A 19,563-nucleotide genomic window follows, 5' to 3' on the forward strand; every position below is an offset into this window, starting at 1 on the left:
CAGGCCCAAACTTCGTCTCACACTAAGCTGCCTGAGACAAACAAAAGCAACCCCAGCATTTGGAAGCTAGAAGCAGGCAGGTCAGAATCTCAAGGTTATCTCTGGCTACACAGCAAGTTTGAGATTACCCTGAGGTATGTGAGATCCGGTCTCAAAAAAAAAAAAAAAAAGAGCCTTGAAACAAGGACTTTCTCCCATCTGGAACCCTTGGGTGAAAGGCCAAGTTTATGCCTGGACCGTCATGCCCAAAAGCTTCTCTGATATCACAGTGTGAGGGTACTGTTGGCTGCCAAGGGCCGTAAGGTTTGGTTTTGTTTCTTTTCTTTTGACACAGGATTTCTCTGTGTAGCTGTCCGTGGCTGTGCTGGACTCACTTTGTAGACCAGGCTGGCCCCAACCTCACAGAGACCCACCTGCCTCTGCCTCCCCAAGTGCTGGGATTACAGGTGAGCCTGGCTTGTTTTGTTTTCACTTGCAATGCTCACTGTGGAGGCAGGGAGGCTTGCGTCTCACCGTGTAGCTCAGGGTAGCCTCAGACTTGCGACCGTCCTGCCTTAGCATCTTTGGTGCTGGGAATATAGTCACGAATCGCCACACCTGGATTAAAAAGGGGAGCTTAGAGACGCAGGTGAAATGTAAATTGTTGCGGTCCTTATGGGACACAGAATTAAGTTCCTCAGAAAGTGTAAATAGCAGCTGGGTGTGATGGTGGCCTTTAATCCCAGCATTTGGGAGTCAGAGGCAGGAGGATCTCTTGAGTTCGAGGCCAGCCTGGTCTACAGTGTGTCCAGCTCTCTGTGAGTTTCGAGCCAGTCAGGGCTACATAAAAATATTTTATCTAAAATAAATAAATAAATAAAAGATTTAAAGTTCTGTGTGTGTGTGTTGTGTACGGGTATGAGCATGTGAGGGTAGGTGATAAGACCGCACCACGTGAGTGCTGGGAACTGAATGTGGGTCCTCAGGAAGAGCTTAGCCACTCTGACATGACGTATGACACAACAGGTAACCAGCTAAAACAGACGTGACTGAACAGATTCAATGCTGATACTTGATATGCTGTCTTCTCTGTGGGCAGGCCGGGAAAGAAAGGTGGGTGGGAAGGGGCGGAGCCTGAAGGTGACGCAACAATAGGCCACGCCTACGCAGCAAGTGTTCTCTTTCGCCACTCCCGTTGGCCTACGCAGACGGACAGGCGGTTGTGACACACCCTGGCGGCCGAGCCCATGCCGGGATAGTACAGAATAGGTGGGGCCTGCGAGGGTGGCGTACTGGCGGTGGGTGGAGGTGGGAAGCGGCTGGCGATCGCGCAGCCGTGCGGCTCTCCGGTACGCCCCCGTGTGTCGTCGCGCCGCTATGACGTAGTCCTGCGGCGGTCCACGATGCTGCGGCGCCCGCTGGCCGGGCTGGCAGTGGCCGCCTTGGAATGCGTCCGTGCGGACGGTGAGTGCGCTGTGCTGCTGGCCGCCCGTTGCCCCAGGAGCGGGACTTGAGGCGGCGTGTTCCCCTTGCGTGCCGCCTCCAGTGGCCCCTGTTCTTGTGAGGACGCCGGAGGAACGTGTCCTTCGGGTCCCCAGAACGACAGGGACGGGCACGCGGAGTCCCAGCCGCCCGCAGATCCGCGCAGCCTGATCCTAGTGGGCGCTCTTCCTCGACTCTGCCCACCCAGCGTCCTGGGCAAGCCCAAGCCCCTGGCTTTACTCTTCAGCCATTGCCAGTGCAGGCCTTCCCGGCGCCTGGGTGTGAATATTGGGATTTCACCTGTCTCGGGTTGGGGTTTCTAAAGCCGCCTTCCAGCTTAATATATTCCCGGGCATCATTTTATCCAACGTGGAAGTGGGCAAGGCTCCATCAGGTGGTGGCTGGAGGAGGAGCAGGTGACGTTAGCCACGTGGTATTTGAGGAGAGAGGGAGAAAGCAAATAAATGATCTGTCAGCTTTTGAAAGGGTCCAAAAGAGAAGGAAGAAGGCTCTTTGCTTCTGTGGGCGCTCCTCCAGTTCATCCTTCGGGAGGTTATGGGTTAGTTATGAAAGCGACCACTAAAGCGGTTTCCCGTTTTGGCCACTAAGTAGCACCGTTTCTTGCTGTTCTAGCTCCTGTCTACCCACTTTACACCTGCCTACACATATTAGGCTTTTCTATCCCAATGGACGCTACGTCCGCCACTGCTGGGGTTTGCCTGCCCTTCCTTGATCCAGCACCGGATCTTTCACGGGTATGGGGGAGACCAGTAGTTTTCTAAAGTAGTAAATTTGAGACCATGCATGTCTGTTCAGCCGCACTTAAAACAGCTTCCGTGTTGACACATGCAAAATATTCAGGAAATATGTTGGAGTGATTTGAATAGGCAGAAGGAGGTGTGGGAGGAGAGAGTTCAGGCAACGAAGAAGGAAAGGTAGCATGAGGATGAGCTCTTGGAATGCAGCTGTACGGTGGCTTCTTTTAGTAACCCTGTCTTCTGGTTGGGCCTCCGAAGTCTCTATTGCCCTACCCTGTCCCCATTCCCCTTGACCCTGAATGTGCTGGTCCACAGTCTCCCCTACCCTGTCCACCATCCTCCTTGATCCTGTATTTGCTGGTCCCCATCCTCCCTGACTCTGGTGGTACCCTGTCTCCCCTATCCTGCCTTGCCCTACCTAACCCATCCCCTGCCTACAGGTGCTGGGCCTTAGTTTCCCTTTGCACCAGCGAGCAGATGACGGACTGCAATGGCCTAGGTCTTTTCGTTTTATCCTCGTTGGGTTCTGAACCCTTTTTCTTTTATGTTCACTCTGCCTCATGATTATGGGTTGGCATCCAGGACCCTGGTCAAGATTCAGCGTGTTCTGTTTTTTGGTCCTTGATGGCAAGAGACACAAATGGAGATGGGTAGTCCCAGGAAGGTGCAGCAGCCTGTTCGTGGTTGGCTGCTACTTCTCCACCCTTACTTCCTTGGGAGGCCATGGTATGTCCATCGGACTCAGGTAGAGGAATAAGAATAAAAACGCTTTGGCTGCTCTGGGTGCTGCTGCTGGGAGAGGCTCCTAAATTCTGGGGGTCTCAGGGCCGGGATGTGTCACTGATATCTGCCTACCACTGTTTGTGTCTTAGGGGTCTAGTAACTCTTCTCATTCCTAGAAGTTGACAGGAGGGAAGTGGTGGTTCTGGCAGATTTCCAGTCCCAGGAGCCTAAGGTACAGACAGGAGGAGGCTGTATGGAACGTTGTGTCCAGGGAACGAACGGTCCAGCAGAGCATGTTTCCTCCAGTGCTCCTAAGGAAGCCACTCCCATCTTGGATTGTTTTACGCTTAGGGGCTTGGGGCTCTGTCGGGCAGTTGAAATTTGGGACTGGAGGAGCTAAAGAGATTGGGGTCCAAAGTTTCTAAAGTGGTCTCCCAAAGGAAAATACTCCTAACCAGTACACACTTCTGTAAATGCTAGGGCAAAAACTAGGTCTGTAATTTCTGACATAAGTGGTGGCCCTGTGGAGATTAGTGATGGTCTTGTTGCCTGGCTGTTGACGAGGCCCCCCACCCCTTTGGTGGGCTTGGGGCTTTCCTAGCTCTGTACTTCCCCTTTCTGGCCCCCACTGTCCTTTCTCTCTACCACTATACCACACGGCTAGCTAGCCAAGGCCATCTGGTACCTGTTAGATCTAAGCAAGTTCAGTATCCTAGGTGTCACCAAGGGCTGTCAAAGATCCATGAGCTGTATGTGCCAGATGGCACCTATTGAGACTCTTTAGAACCAAGATACCAAGAGGGTGGAACTGATGTCCTGTGTCTTCCTGTCTCTTGTGGTTCAGCCTCAGGAGGACAAATGACACTCTGTGAAGCCTGAAAGTCTGGGCTTGCGAGGTTGGGTGGCTCAGCAGGGGTGCAGTAGGGAGTGCAGAGCTGGGGTGGGATTCAGCTGTCTGAGGTGTGTCTGCATGTGTATGGCAGCGACCTTCCTCCCTCTGGCCTGGGCATGGCCTGCAGGGTGGAGGGGTAGGGGCAAGTGAGGACTTCCACAATCTCAGAAATGAGGATTTGAGGGTAGAGTCCGGGTGATACTAGCTCATTATTACCTAGAGTTGGAAGCAGGGTATAGAGTCAGGGATAAGCACAGGCTTATCCCCAACGAGATGGCAGATCATCTGTTCCAACCGTGCTTGTCCCTAATGCATGTCCTCTTACCGGCTGTCCTACCTGAGATCCTTTTCTCAGAAGCTTTTCTTACCTCACGCACTTTGAAACATCTCTCAGCTTTGGTTCTCCTCTGTTGTCATGATGCTTGTTCTTTGAGTCTCAGATCCTGTGTTCTCAGTGTCTGGAATACAGTGAGACTACTGAGCCCTACAGTGAGCACTGCCTTGAGCTCCTTTTAAGTTCAAGGGAACCAACAGCTTCAGCAATGGGTCGTGTGGAAAGTGCAGACTTAGAACCCGTATTGGCAGCTGTGGGTCACAGCCTGTGGCCATCACAGGAGATTTGGGGCAGTGCAGCATCCTGAGGAGCTCTCTGCCTGAGTGCCTGATACAGCAGGCAGAGGGGAGGACAGCTTCGTGGGAGCTGGGTTGTGTGGTTTGCAGCACACATGCTAAGACCAGGCCACGGTGGAAGCAGCAGGGCTCAGTGACAAGGGAAAAGGTGGTCATGAGTTGTGGGTTAGGAAATAGCATACAGTGGTCGGTTTGAGAGGGCTGATATGCATGTTGGGGAGAGCCAGAAAGGGAGCAGTTTTACTGAGAGCAGCACTGGTGATACCGGGTAAGTTACCCTAGGTCCCCTTTTCTGGGTCTTTGATAGGTGGTCCTATGTACTTCTCGGGGACATGTGCATGTGGGAGTGTGTGTGTTTTCAGCATGCATGTGTGATGTGCATGTGCATGCACAGGTACCATACATGCAGTACTTGTGCTCCTGCGGGTGATGGAATGCCAGCAACACTGCTTTTGTAAGATTACCTCATGGCCTACATTGGGGATTAAGAACATAAGACCTTTCTAAGCTCATGCCCTTCCTGCAGCCTGCGTCTTTGGGCCCAAAACCTGGATGGGCCTCCCCCTCATAGGTCAGAGGTGCTTAGATCCAGCTTCCGAGTGCCCTGTTGTCTCCCTCTGCCGAGATTTCAGGAGACAGCAGCAGCTCCAGTGCCAGCGCTTCCCGATCTCCCAGCGCACCCAGACGCTGCCTGATTATTTGGACAGGTGCAGGCACAGTCTGGGGAGCAGGACAAGTCCGCCTTTTCCTTCTTGCACAGTGGGAGGACAGGACTGATTTCACAGTGCAGGCAGGCCTGGGTGCCTCGGGGATTTACTGCTCAGAAGGGCGGGTCCGGGCTTGGAGATTAGTCCCCCAGACCTCAGTGCAGAGCAGCCATTGACTCTTCTCAGGCTAACCAAGGAGGCTGTGGAGACTACAAGGAGGCTGCGACACACCGGGTAGGTGGGTGCCGTTCTGGGGAGGAAGGAGGGCCTTCATAGGCAGAGTTCTTATTGTGTAAATGACCTACTCAGAGGCCTTCCTGGAGGAGGAGGAATAGGGCTGACAGTGAGGTGGGGCTGTGTGTGCTGAGACTTGAGCTTAGGAGCAGGTGGGATCAGATGGTCCTAGGGTGATGCCAGTAGAGCTTCAGGGAAGGAGGCTCAGGACCCAGATTAGACTGTGATGGGAAAGGTTTCTGCTGTGCTTTCATACCTACTGCAGCAGCCCCTCCTCCCTGGCAGCCCCTACCTGTGGCAAATGTTGAACGCTGAGCTGCATTCACTTCCCCTTGGGAGGCTAGCAGGTGCTAGTCCATCTCTCTCAGCAGCAGCTTGTCCTTCCCGGACAAGTCAGAGATGGTTGCGTGTCTAGTGGGAAGTTTCCCACAAAGGCTTGGATTGAACAGATTTGAGGATGCTGTTTCTAGGCACAGGGACATTTGCATTTCAGACAACCTCCAGCGGGCAGTGCCATTTAAGGGAGCCCAGGCAGATTCTGGAGGGCAGCCTGTATGGGGTGGGTCCAGGGAGTGCTGCATTGTCTGGTTCTGGGTCACTTGCTCTGTGGACATCCTGTTGGTATGGGTGAGGCTGGATGTTGGAATCCTGTTGGACTTCCTGCCTGTGTTTACCATCTTACCAGTTGACTGCTGTGGTGAGGAGGGTTCAGGTTTTATGGAGATGTTGCCTTTGGGAGGCCCTCATGCCACTGCCGCCTGTTGAACAGTTGCCAGGGCAACCCCCCGCTCATGTCTGTGATGCCCCTCCTCTCACAGGCATGGCAGGACCGAGACCAGTGGTGCTGAGTGGGCCATCAGGGGCAGGGAAAAGCACCCTACTCAAGAAGTTGTTCCAGGAACATGATAGCATCTTTGGCTTCAGCGTGTCCCGTGAGTGCCTCAGGACCCTGAAGGGCAAGGAGCTCAGAGGCTATTCCAGCCCAGGACTACTCCTAGAGTCCCCAGATGCACACACCTAGCCTGGGAGATGCTCTCCTTATCCTCCTTATCCCCATTACCCTCTCCTTTCCCAGCACCTCCACCTAGAGTAAGTATCTTGGTCCCAGTGACCTCTTGAGATATGGTCTGGGCTGCCCAGGCTGTGAGCACCAACTGCTGCTATACAACCAGAGGACTGAGCAGGCCTGCAAGGGAAGATCCAGGGTAGGGTGGGAGGGCTGTACATCCCTTCACTGTGTGATAGTTTTGGTGTTTTTTTTGTTTTTTTTTTTTCCCCTAGATACTACAAGGAACCCAAGACCTGGAGAGGAAAATGGCAAAGGTGAGCTGACCTGCTAATCCATGCGTCTCAGGCACCAGCTGGTGTGTGTGTGTGTGTGTGTGAGGGGGTTTGTGTGAGGAGGTAGCGGGAATGCTTTTCCTGTGCCTTGGCTGTAACAAAGCTCAGCAGGAGAGTATCTCTTGCTTTTGGGTTAGTGGCTGGATTAGGGTCCTCATCATAGCAAAGCCTGAACCTTCTGCCTGCCCGGTATATGGCAGCTCTGTCCTGTCCTGTGGAACCTGGCCATTTCCAGTTCCCCAGCGAGGACAGTGGTGGGGACAGTGGTATCTGTTCCAGCCTGGATCTGGTCATAGCAGGCCCGTGTAGAATGGTGAGGGGCCAGGCCAGGCAGGGCTGGTTTGGGGGCCCCTCTGGAAAGCCTCTTCTTCCACAGATTACTACTTTGTGACCAGGGAGGTGATGCAGCGAGATATTGCAGCAGGGGACTTCATTGAGCATGCTGAGTTCTCGGGCAACCTGTACGGGACAAGGTGGGCTGAGTTCGGTATGGGCCGGGGAGCACGGATCAGGGTAATCCCGGAACTGTGGCAGATGCAAGCTCTCCAGCCTGTCCCCTCTTACCACACAGAGCCCTTCCCTATCTCCTTCCTAGGACTGAGATGGCTTGCTTTCCCCCTAGCCTCTGCACTTAGAGGATAGGCTCCAGGGAGCAGGCAGGCCCAGCCATGCCCCAGGTTCATCTGTCCTCAAGCCATCCGGTGAGGCAAGGATCCATGAGATACCTCACACAGGAGAGGCAGGCAGTGACGGGCAATTCAGGCCTGACCAAAAGCACAAACCTTTTAGGCTTTTGCGGCTTTTGCCTGCAGGACAGGTATAAAGGGCTGTGTTTGCAGGGCCAAGGGTATGCTTGGATGTTTGGGGAGTCCAGAGGGTGCTGGGTTCCCGGGAGCCTCTGCACTGCCCAGGCCAGCTCCAGATGGGCCTTGGGAAGGCGGGGTCTTAGTTTCTCTGAAGCTCTTGAAAGCTTTAAGAGGTTACCAAGGGTCAGCAGCCATTGCTTGTATCGCTGAGGATGGCCAGCAGGCAAGAACTCGTGTGAGCTTAAGGGCCAGGTCTTCCATCGATCCCACTGAACATCTGCCCGCTGTCCTTCCCTCCTCCCAGCAAGGAGGCTGTTCGGGCTGTGCAGGCCATGAACCGCATCTGCGTGCTGGACGTCGACCTGCAAGGTGTGCGCAACATCAAGAAGACTGATCTGGATCCCATCTACATCTCTGTGCAGCCCCCCTCGCTGGACGTGCTGGTGGGTACCTGGTGTGGGAGACCGCAGGGCGGGCCCCGAGACTGCAGAATACTGACCTGACCGGGACCTGCATTTCAGGAGCAACGACTGCGGCTACGCAACACTGAGACTGAGGACAGTTTGGCAAAGCGGCTGGCAGCTGCACGGGCTGACATGGAGAGCAGTTGAGTGCAGCCAGACCAGTTACACCTGAGCATGTGGCCAGCCCATTCACCGGGAGACAGGGAGGACGGAGGGCAAAGACGGAGGAGGCCAGACCTCTCCGTTTGCGGAGCCTTCGGGGACCACACTTTGCATACTGATTTGGGAGTGTTGTAGGCCTCTTTTTGCAGCTGGGCTCCTGCTTCTGGGTCTGAGCTTGGTCCACATTCAGACACTGTCACAGAGACCGTTTGTCGCTTCCCTGTGTGCGCGTGGCCATAGGCAGTGCTAGTTCGGAGAGGCCTGGGAGGGGGCTGTGGTCCACACTCTGGTACTCAGGAATTGATGGGAGCAAGCCCCAGCTGAGGTTCTCTAGAGGAGGGCCATCCTGCCACGGTGGCAGCAAGAGTAGCCCTGGCCGGCTAGCACGCTGGTACAGTGGCACAGGCTCGGAAGGGCAAATTCCCAGTGTTCCTGACTGTCTTTTCCCATCCCCAGGCAAGGAGCCTGGCTTGTTTGACCTGGTGATCATCAATGACAACCTGGACGAAGCCTATGCTATACTGAAGCAGGCCCTCTCTGAGGTGGGCCCCTCCCCCACTGCCCTGTGGGGGCCGTCCCCTGCACAAGCCTTCCTGTGAGTCCAGCAAACCCAGCTAGGCCATGGCTCACACACGATGCTGCACCGTAAGCCACCGAGGCTCTGCCAGTTGCCAGACTGGTCAAGTGCAGGCACAAAGTCCAAGAGTCCCTGCAGGCCGGGGGAAGGATACAAGGCCCAGGCCTCCCTGGTCCCCTGCCTCTCCTGACTTTGTTTTCTTTCCTTGGCAGGAAATCAAGAAGGCTCAGGGCCCTGGCCATGCCTGAAGGCCTGCTTCATTTCATAGAGTGACGCCGGTGTTACAAGCCTGCCTGGTTATGAGGCGGGGTGCACCAAGGACTCGGAATAGGCTTCCACTGTGAAGTAGGAGGGGCTTGCCCCTTGCCTGGCCACATGGTGGCTCTGCACCCTGGGCTAACTTGCTGAGGCCGAAGGACTCCGAAGCGTACCCACATCTATTCTCCCTGGCTGTCCTTGTCCCTATCCCTGTCCCTCCTGCTGGAGCAGGACTGACATGACCTAATAAAGTAACTCTGGGTTAGAGTCTCACAGCCCCCACTCTGAGCTCATGGCTCCTGGCTGCCCACCCCTCCCTGGTCAGTCCAGAGGAAGGCTGCGTAGGTGTCTGGTGGCCTGTCCCTGCACACAGCCAGGGTCCACCAGTCAGCAGAATGCTGGCCAGGCCTGATGGTGATCACGTCTTCCTCTCTGAGCCAGTCAGCTGGGACAACCAGCACGGGCTGGAATGGGCTCAGCCCTGGGGACCCGGTGCTCCTACCTCTTCAAGCTGTTTCTGAGCCATCTGGGGACTCAGGGACAGGCTCTCCCCCCCCCCCCCCGGGAAAGTGCCCAGCTGCAGGGGAAGAGTTACAGTCATAATACTGGCCTAGGACTGTGGGTGCTGTGTGCTCTTGTCCTTGCGTGTAGCCAGCCAAACCCCAAGGAAGGGGAAGTGAATCCTGTCTGGGCTAATAGAAGGGCAGATCCGTGGGGCTTTGGCAGAGGTTCCAAATTCTGAGCTCTAGAGGTTGTAGCTGGGTGCAGCACTCCTGAGGGAGATGTTTGTAAGTTGAGGGCGGCTGTCCCTCCCCTCCTGCCCAAGGTGAGACATTCTGGGTGTCTGGGTCCTGCTGTCCTCCCCTTTTCCTCTGGGCTCTCAGCCCGGGCTGCCTGGCTCCACCCAAGAGAGCAATCCCAGGAGGGAGGGCAGTGGTTGTAGCCAGCTACTCCCACCCGGTGGTCAGCCACAGCTCTGCCTTGGGCACCTCCAGGTGAGGCCTCTCCTGGGGCAGGACTTGGGCAGGTTAGGTGGACATGGGTGTGGAGAGGGCAGGCAGGTACCCAGGCAAACGTAACCAGGGAGGCTGGGGAGTGCTGGGCTGTCTCCAAAAGTGCAGATGTTCCTCGAGGGTGAGCCAGAACTGCCTGGACCTCAAGTGGAGGCTGGGGAGGAAAAGGCCAGGACCTGCCTGGGCCCCCAGCAGGCCTGTCTAGCTCCCCACCGCTCCACCCCCAGGGACAATCATGGATTCAGACCCTGGGGGGAACAATGGAGCCCTTGAGGGCCCCTCCTCCATCCCCCATTGTGCTTGGTGGCGAGAGGTGGCCCTAGCCCGGCAGTAGAGCCAGCATCCAGCCAGCAGGTGGAGGGGCTCAGCCAGCGGCTTACATTTCCAGCCTGGAGAAGGTAGGGAGGGCACCGCTGGGGCTGCAGACTGCCAGGGCCTTGACTGGTCTGTACTCTGATGGCTAAAGTGGACTTTACTAGGCTCCTGCAACCTGGCCTTTCAGGCTCTGTTGGGGGAGGGAGGCTGTCACAAAAGGTACTGCCTGCATCTCTGGCCAGACCCTTGTCTTGCTGTGTTAAGGGACTCGCAGTGTCCAGCAGCTTCGTGGCTCTTCTTGGGTAACTAGACCCATCCATGGTAGAGGGAGTTGGGAACTCACTGCTGAGCCCGGCGTGCATTCAGTGCTTCCCCAGCAGCCGAGACCCCTCAGGCTGCGGTAAGATGGACCGGTCCACTCCAGCCAGTTGTAGTTTGTCCCCAGTATGGGCAGCAGCCCAGGCTACTCAAACCGAACAAACTTGGTTATCCGCCTGCCTGCTGCCCCAAGCAGACTGCCTCTCAGCAGCTGTACCTGCACAGCTGCTGATGGGTCAGTGTGGCCCGGTAGCTGGCGCAGAAGCCCTCGGGGTGCCACAGTTCATTCTCAGTTCTTCCTTCCCTTCCCGCCTAGCTGCTATGTCCAGGGACTGCAGAGGGAGATGTGAGGATGGGTAGCCGAAAGGGGAAGTTCCAAGTGCAGGGATGGGGGTGGGAGAGAAGACCTGCCTGAGAGGGCCTGCTGTCGAGTTGCTGCTGTATGGGGAAGCTGGCTCAGCGACGGAGGGGCTGGCAGATGTGGCAGGACGAAGGAGAGCCAAGGATCAGGTTGAGTGTGGGCATTCTACAAGGAACTGGGCACAAGTGTGCTCCCTATGCAGCTCCAAAGGAAGGCAAGGAGAGGCTGGTGGTACCTACCTAGGCCAGCAGCTCTGTGTCTGGAATGTTGTTTAGCCGAAGGCTGATCAACCTGTAGTTTTCCACACTCAGGGTTGTGACTCTTAGCATAGAGCAGGTGTGTAGCTTGTACTGGGTACCCAGGGCTTGAGATCTGGCATGTCAAGTCCTAATGCTTGTTGGCCACAGATAACTGCCACCACACCCCTCTCCTGCATCTCCTGTTAGCCTGGGGGTCGTTTGAGGACCATAAGGTCTCCCCCGAAACACACACACACACACACACACACACACACACACACACACGCCAAACTAAGTTGCTGGCTAAGTGTTTACTGATACTGGGCCACATACCCAGCACCATGCTGCCTACTTCAGGGCTCTGGTCAGTTCAGGGCCTCGGGCTGGATGTCTGAGAGGACTGGTTCCGGTAGGGGATTCCTGGAGAGGCTTTCCGAGGGAGGCAGGGGCGGAGTCGTGAGCTATGTATTGTGTGGGGCCCGACTCTCACCCTGCCCGAGAGCCTAATTCCGGACCAAGATGTAGGAGCTGCCTGGGGACAGGGTTCCTTGAATGAAGAACCCCCGCAATTAGCTGTGAAGCTGGGGGTAGAGGCACACCTCTGTGGTAGTCCTGTGTCTTCAACATGTTTAAATTTACAATGAGTGGATAACAATACAGAAAGATTCCCAGAGGACCTCATATCCCAGGCCCCATTGGCATGAAACATGTTACCATAGTAAGCGCCAGTGCTGCCTCTGTGTTAGCTGAAGGCCACAGTCCGGGTGTCTCCACATCTCCCTGGCCCCTCCTGACACCAGGACACCTCTCTGAAGACAGTCTCCTTGTTTTAGCTGCCCATGGCCACTTCAATACCACCCAGGTACTTTTCAGGGTGCCCCTCTTGGAAACTGGCCCATGTTTTCTCCTGCTTTGTTGGGGTTATGGGTTTCAGGAAGAATACCATGAGAGTGATGAGCCCATGCTTACATCAATAGGACTTACAGCCATGATGCGGAGTCCCAGGGCTCAGGTGCCACTGCGGAGGTGTTCGTCCCCATTTCACGCTGTCCTCTGATATGATAGTGCTGTCCAGATGTAGCCACTGGAGTTGGTGTGTGTTCCCTTCTCCTGGGTGGACAGTCTCTGAGAGCAGTTCCTCTGCATGGACGCAGGGATGTTTCTCCTGTCCTCGGCCTGGTTATTCATGGTGCTGTTATCTGGAGCTACCTCTAACCGAAGTCACAGTCTGTAATCCTACTTTCCTTAGTCTATTATCAGTGTTCGTGTGTGTGTGTGTGTGTGTGTGTGTGTGTGTAAATATTCTTCCCCTTTGAGCCTTCTCCACACCCAGTTCCCTTCCCTAGTCATCTGATCAGCCACTTGCCCCAAGGACTTCCAGTTTCTCTCATCAGCAGAGAAGTCAGAAACCAGAGTCCAGGACCTAGGTGTGTCTTTTGATGGCTTTGTGGCTGAGGTTTGAGAAAGGGTCTCAGTGTAGGCCAGGCTTGCATCAGACTCACCATGTAGCAGAGGATGACGATGAAACTCCGATCCTCTTACCTCTGCCTTCCCAAGTATTAGAATTATAGGCGGCGTGAACATACCCACCTCAGAAATGCTCTTCCTCCTCAAGCGCTTCTGCAGTTGGGGCCAGAGGGCACAGCTGGCACACACACACACACACACACACTACAGGTTTCCATGGTAAATTCTGTAACTATTCTCTGTGAGAGTCCGCCTCTACCATGCTAAACCCAAGTGCACCCTGGAGTCCCCAGCACATAGCTGGTGCCAGAAAACGGGCCCTTAAGGTCATCAGGAAGCCTCTGAGGGGCAGGCTAGAGTGTTGAGTGTGTACAGGTGCCGAGTTCTCTGAATTGTCTGTTCCCCCCATGTCTGTCTGTCTGTCTCTGTATAAAACTTGTGTGGCCAGGTGAAGCGTGCTTGTGTCTGTGCAGTCGGGGAAGGGCGGCAGGTCCGGGCTCCAGCACGGAAGAGGATGTCCCAGAAGCCAACTGAGGAATGGGCAGGGCACTTGGTGCAGTGGCTAGATGAGACCCTGATGTGTGCCCTAGTCAGAAGTTACTGGAGGAGCTGAGAATGGCACGGGCCTAAAAATCCCAGCACTTGGCTGGCAGAGACAGCAGGAGGAAGACGAGTTCACGGTCATCTGAACTCTTAACAGATCAATACATAAGGAGTCTGAAGTCCACCTGTGCTACATGAAACCTTGTCTTTTAAGAAGTCATGGAAGGGGGCTGGAGAGATGGCTCAGCTCAGCGGTTCAGAGCACCTGCTGCTCTTCCAGGGGTCTTGAGTTCAACACCCTGCAACTACATGGTGGCTCACAACTATTGCTAGTGAGATCTGGCGCCCTCTTCTGGCGTGAATGTGTACATGCAGGCAGAACACTGTATATGTAATAAATACATCTTGAAAAAAAAAAGGACTTGAAGAACAGCAGGGGTTCTCTAGCCCATGTACCCCAGTGGGCATGAGCCAGGTTTATAGGGAAGAGTGAAGCAGCTAGGACCTAGAGGGCTAGTGACCACCCAGTCCCAAGTTGGGCAGGAGGCAAGTGGGGGTATGTTCAGGGTTTGCTGATGGATCCAAGATGTTCAGAAGAGAGCGACCCGGGTATCGTAGTCCAAGGGTGAAGAGGTTGCTGTGGAGGGGACACTGACATGTGGGTCTGACCCTCTGTAGTCTGAGGTGCCTGCTAGCATGGCAGCGCCAAGGCTAGGCAGGAAGGAGTTGCAGACTCAAGGGTCGAGTTTGGAAGTGTCTCTGTGCATGGCGTGAGCCCAGGGTCCTGGTTCGTCCAGGTCCACTCTACAACCATAGCACCTGGTGCCACTCTTGAAAGTGAGTGGCTGTGACTTGTGCGTGCAGGCACTGAGTGACAGGTCCTTCCAGAGCAAAGCCCTGGTCCATCCAGGGACAAAGTCAGCCCCGGGCTAATCTACAACATCTCTTTTGTGGCAATGTTGTATCTCCCTGCTCAGTGCTGATCAGCTACTGTGACAGGAATAGGTGGGCCTACCAGAGAAATGCCAAGCTGCCAGGCAAGGCTTTACCAGAGACCCAGCTGTCGGATCCTACACACTGCTAGGCAGGTCTACCCGGGAACTCTTGGTCCCTGTCCTCCACCCCCCGCCCCCCCCCACCCCCCGGTCTGCACTGATAAGCCTTGGGCTCCTATGACTGAGGTCTCAGGTAGGGGTTAAGACTGAGTTGAGGTAAGAGAGTTGAGTCCGCTCCCAAGAGGGCACCAGATGACCCCACCGTATGTCCATGCTTGAGACAGAGAGTGGAAGGGGTAGACCCTGAGGGTGCATCAGGCTGGGAATGTACGCACGTGGACAGGTTTACTCTTGCTGCGGGAGTGCCCGTGTGCAAGTGATCACACGTGTGTGCCGGAGCTCGCTCTTCCTTAGGAGTGAACATTTGTGAGCATTTGGATATGTAAGTCTCATGTCTTTGCATGTGTGGCTGAGTTTGTGAATAAGTGTGAGTGTGGGTATAGATGACTGTGTATGCCAGCATGTGCACACGTGTGTGTTCATGAATCTCTGGGCACACACTGTGTCTGAGGGCGTGTGTATGAATATGGGTGTGCAATGTGTATCTGTGGGTATGTACCTGTGCACACATGACGGTGGCTGTGTATGTGCAGTGAATGTTTGCATATAGAACGCACACAGACACACATGTATGTGCATGCATGTATGCACGTGAGGGTGTGAGTCTCTGACTGCACACGTGGTCCCAGGAGGGGATACACAGATGTAAGGATGTGGGGCATTTCCTCAGGAACCCCTGCTGTCCTGCTGGCTGCCCCCTCTTCCTGCCCTGAGGGGAGAGGCCCTAACTACATAAAGAGGCCTGGAGCCACGACTCCCGATGCGGTCCATACCTACTGCTGCTGCCTCCCAGGCCTTGTCAAGGGGAGGGAGCCAGAGGTGTCAGTGTTGAATGCTTGGGGGACTCCTTCCCTACACATTCCCAGGAGCAGGTACTAACTCTGTGGCAGCGGTGAAGAGGGAGGGTGGGCATGAGAGAACTACAGAGCCCTTCTCTGGCACATCTGTTCCAGACTAAGCCGGCCTGGATGATGCCATCTCACAGGTGCCCAAGTGTGGTTGTGTGAAGGGCTGCAGCCTCACCAGACACGGTCTCGCCTGGATTAGATCCTGGGACAGTCCAGGGAGCTAGGACCTGGGGTTAGATGGAGAACCCTGGATGGTCGATGAGCAGAGGGAGGGGTGGCTAAGTGCCACTGGAGCAGCATGGTTTGGGGCTGGGGAATGATGGACTATGGGGGGGCTGTTCTGAGCATACAGGCTGGGATGCTGTGAAGGCCTGGGGGGGCTGGCAGGATTACCCTAGGAGAGTGGCATCCGATTGGGGCTGGGCCGGGCTTCCCTGTTTTCCGCCCTCTGCCAATAAAGGCAGCACTCAGGCTTTATGGCTCTAGGGGTCTGGGTGAGAGGTGCACTTGCCTCAAGATGGAGCTTTCTTGGGGGAGCTTTGGGAGAGAGAGGACAGAAAGGGCAGGATTAGTGGGAGATGCTTTGTCCCCATCGCCCCACACAGGGTGAGGATGAGTATGAGGAAGACCTTCTCTGCAAGGCAGTGAGCGCAAGGTCTCCTGGGTAGACAACTGTAGGACGAGCCTGCAGGCACCTTATCTCTGGGCTCAGCAGTTCCCAGTCGCCCCTCCCCCTCCCCGATGACCACCTGCCTACACATGCCTGCAGGTCCCACCTGCTCGCTCCCATGACCAACATGAGCTGGAGCTTCCTGACGCGGCTGCTGGAGGAGATCCACAACCATTCCACCTTCGTGGGTAAAGTGTGGCTCACCGTGCTGGTGGTCTTCCGCATTGTGCTGACGGCTGTGGGTGGCGAGTCCATCTACTCCGACGAGCAATCCAAGTTCACCTGCAACACGCGGCAGCCGGGCTGCGACAACGTTTGCTACGATGCTTTCGCGCCCCTGTCGCACGTGCGCTTCTGGGTCTTCCAGATCGTGGTTATCTCCACGCCTTCCGTCATGTACCTGGGCTACGCCGTCCACCGCCTGGCGCGCGCCTCGGAACAGGAGCGCAGACGCGCCCTCCGCCGTCGCCCCGGCCCCCGGCGCGTGCCCCGGACGCAGCTGCCACCGCCTCCTCCCGGTTGGCCGGACACCACCGATCTGGGAGAGGCGGAGCCCATGCTGGCGCTGGAGGAGGAGGACGACGACGAGCCAGGGGCGCCCGAGGGCCCTGGGGAAGACACGGAGGAGGAGCGCGCGGAGGATGTGGCCGCCAAGGGGGGTGGAGGTGACGGCAAGACGGTGGTCGCTCCTGGCCCGGCCGGGCAGCACGACGGGAGGCGGCGCATCCAGAGGGAGGGCCTGATGCGCGTTTACGTGGCCCAGCTGGTGGTCAGGGCGGCCTTCGAGGTGGCCTTTCTGGTGGGCCAGTACCTGCTGTACGGCTTCGAGGTGCCGCCCTTCTTCGCCTGCAGCCGCCAGCCTTGCCCACACGTGGTGGACTGTTTCGTGTCGCGCCCGACCGAGAAGACGGTCTTCCTGCTGGTCATGTACGTGGTTAGCTGCCTGTGCCTGCTGCTCAACCTCTGCGAGATGGCGCACCTGGGTCTGGGCAGTGCGCAGGACGCCGTGCGCGGCCGTCGGGGGGCCTCGGCGGCGCTCGCTCCCGGCCCCGCCCCGCGCCCGCCGCCCTGCGCTTTCCCGGCGGCCGCCGGCGGCCTGGCCTGCCCTCCCGACTACAGCCTGGTGGTGCGTGCGGCTGAGCGCGCGCGAGCGCACGATCAGAACTTGGCTAACCTGGCCCTGCAGGCGCTGCGCGATGGGGCTGCGGTGGCGGCGGTGGCCGCGGACCGGGACAGTCCGCCGTGCTCAGCGCTCAACGCAGCGTCTCGGGGGCCACCCAGGGCGGCCGGCCCAGCTTCCGGAACCGGCAGCGCCACGTCGGGGGGTACCGTTGGGGAGCAGGGCCGGCCGGGGGCTCAGGAACAGCTGGTCTCTAAGCCCAGGGCTGGCTCTGAGAAGGGCAGTACGGGCAGCAGGGATGGCAAGGCCACGGTGTGGATCTGAGGGCCCTGGGGAGCGCTCAGGGAGGGCCTGGCATAAGGATTCAATGGGAATCTTTCTGCCCTCAACCTATGGCTTCTGGCAGACTCCCTCGGGGGCCTTTAGGAGAAGAGGGAGCCGAAGACCTTTAGGAAGCGCTGGCTCAGGTGCCTTCCTGCAGGATGGGTAGGGTAGTGACCAGGATCTTGTACCTGTGCCCTGGGGGCGGGGTGGGGGATAGGTAGATCCGTGTTCCGGGAACTGACTGCCCCTCCAGGCTATGCTAAGCTGGGGTGACCCCTCTGCTGGGCCTACCAGCCCTTCCTTCTGGGCTCTCCCGCAGCACCCCCATAGGATGGGGGTGTCTGGCGTATGCCTTTTGGGGACTGTGCTTATTCTCACTGCAGCAGCATGGGCTCCTCGGCGGGCCCTCAGACCTTACTGAGCCAAGAACTCCCAGGTCAGGGGCAAGAGGACAAGCCCTTGGCTCCCTGCGTGAGACCCTGAAGGAGGCCGGGGCTAAGAACAGCCTCCTCTCTGACCTGCCATCGCCTGGCATGGCTCCTTCCCAGGGGACATCCTGGCAGTTCTGTTGTGCTGCCTAGATCCATAAGGCTGTGGTCAGGGCTGTGGCTTTTGCCATGTTGAAAAATTAGAGCTCTGGGAGCCTGTCCCCATCTTCTGTCCCCTTCTCCCTGTTTTAAAGCCGACTTCCAGGACAAATGAAGTAAAATAAAACTAACTCTTTGTTTACACCCGAGTGTGTACATGTGCTTTTGTGTCTGGGCCCACATTGCTCACCATGCACCAGCTTGTGTCGTGGGGCTGTGTCTGAGTAGTCAGAAATGTTGGGGGACACAGCTTAACCCCAGAGAGGCTGGAAGAGGAGATGGCTCTTCAGAGACAGGCCGGGGAAAAAAGCTGGAGACCAAACCCTGGAGGTCATCAGACCTATGATGGTGCCACTCGGTGCCAGGCAGCATGCCAGGGTCGGGTGGTGGGGCCCAGTGGAGCGCACAGATGTCAGAGACAAAGAACAGTCAAGCGCAAGGTCAGCCTGCAGCTCAGGGGACAGAGGCAGTCCATCTTGGGCTGGAGGTATGCAGTGCTTCCCTGGACGGCAGTGATGACTCTGGAGATGAGGGAGGGCAGAGCTAGGCAAACACAAGCCTAACCAGGATCCATCACAGTGCAGACTCCAGGAGTCCGGCTGCCCCCTGTGAGGGCCAGGACACCACACACTTCCCGGCTACACACCCCTTCCTGGAGTCCCTGAGCCAGGCTCAGCTCAGCCCAAGTCTGACCTCAGTATGGCTGTAGTCAGATGTAGCGGGCTGAGTCCCAGATCTCAAGGGATCCATTACTCCTGCTGAGCCCCAACCCCCACTGAACCCCACCCTCTCGTGAACCTGCCTGGTTCTCAGCTGAATCTTAGCCCCAGGTGCGCCTGACGTCCAGCCTGTGTCAGGAACGTCCGACTCTAGGCTGAGCTTCAGTTGAAACTCTCACCTCCCGGTGAGTCTCCGCTCCCAGCTGAGTGGGCTTCCTCTGTAGGAAGTCACCGAAGGCCAGGCTGGGAATGGAGCCTCGGGAAGGAGGTAAATCCAAGCCATAGCACTGTCTCCCCCAGTGGGGTCCAGCTGAAAAAGCATCCCTGTTACAAGCCATTGTGAGTTTGGGGCTGTGCTGTTGGGGCGTCATCACAGAGGGGAAGGGCATGTAGAGTCAAGAATGCAGCTTTTACGTCCCTCCACCTGTTCTAGCTAGGTCTTCACCTGATCGGACAAGGCCTACAAGGCTTTCCCAATTCAATTGCCCTTTATCTCACAGAGAAATGCTCCCAGACACACCCAGGACATCGTTTTCAATCAGTTATCTTTAGCTGACACTGGTAACTGTTCAGAATCAGCCTGGGTAGGTATCCACAGCATGCAATGGTCAGAGCAGGCTATTGTCTGTCTCTAAAGAGTCGCCGTTTTTAAACGATGAGTCTTCTCTACCTTTTAAATGAAGTATGTGAACAATTGGAAACTGCAGTGTAACAGTTGGCCAGGCATCAGAGGGAGATCAGAGTGAGGCAGTTTCCTTCTTAGAGGACAAGAGGCCCCTGAAGAGAAAAGCCTTTACAGACTGGCAGAGCTCATTTCTCACTGGGCTCTACGCAGAGCTAGGGAGCTTGTCTCACAAGGAGACATCTGCAGAGTAGCGGTTTTCCAGTGGTGTGTGGACAGTGAATGCAGA

General features: G+C 56.4%; 2 protein-coding genes across 7 annotated transcripts; both read left to right on the plus strand.

Annotated features, from left to right (window-relative positions):
- Window positions 1-1,125: 1,125 nt before the first annotated feature.
- Window positions 1,126-9,288, plus strand: Guk1 (guanylate kinase 1). Of its 5 annotated transcripts, XM_060363643.1 has the most exons (9): window positions 1,270-1,443; window positions 2,802-2,945; window positions 6,224-6,337; window positions 6,687-6,728; window positions 7,123-7,219; window positions 7,857-7,995; window positions 8,074-8,158; window positions 8,635-8,720; window positions 8,968-9,288. In XM_060363643.1, exons 1-9 carry the CDS (start codon window positions 1,383-1,385, stop codon window positions 9,001-9,003), a joined length of 804 nt encoding a protein of 267 aa, XP_060219626.1. In that variant the 5' UTR covers window positions 1,270-1,382; the 3' UTR covers window positions 9,004-9,288. The 5 variants fall into 5 exon arrangements, with proteins under 5 accessions (XP_021498970.1, XP_060219626.1, XP_060219629.1 ...); XM_021643295.2 differs by lacking the exons at window positions 1,270-1,443; window positions 2,802-2,945 and adding an exon at window positions 1,126-1,248; XM_021643293.2 differs by lacking the exon at window positions 2,802-2,945 and having other exon boundaries at window positions 1,277-1,443.
- Window positions 9,289-9,898: 610 nt separating this feature from the next.
- Gjc2 (gap junction protein gamma 2) lies at window positions 9,899-18,078 on the plus strand. Of its 2 annotated transcripts, none has more exons than XM_060363649.1 (2): window positions 9,899-10,008; window positions 16,002-18,078. In XM_060363649.1, exon 2 carries the CDS (start codon window positions 16,021-16,023, stop codon window positions 17,344-17,346), a length of 1,326 nt encoding a protein of 441 aa, XP_060219632.1. In that variant the 5' UTR covers window positions 9,899-10,008; window positions 16,002-16,020; the 3' UTR covers window positions 17,347-18,078. The 2 variants fall into 2 exon arrangements, with proteins under 2 accessions (XP_060219632.1, XP_021498961.1); XM_021643286.2 differs by lacking the exon at window positions 9,899-10,008 and adding an exon at window positions 10,280-10,424.
- Window positions 18,079-19,563: the final 1,485 nt, after the last annotated feature.

The sequence above is a fragment of the Meriones unguiculatus genome, chromosome 11, assembly GCF_030254825.1.
Source record: "Meriones unguiculatus strain TT.TT164.6M chromosome 11, Bangor_MerUng_6.1, whole genome shotgun sequence".
NCBI classification, from domain to species: Eukaryota; Metazoa; Chordata; class Mammalia; order Rodentia; family Muridae; genus Meriones; species Meriones unguiculatus.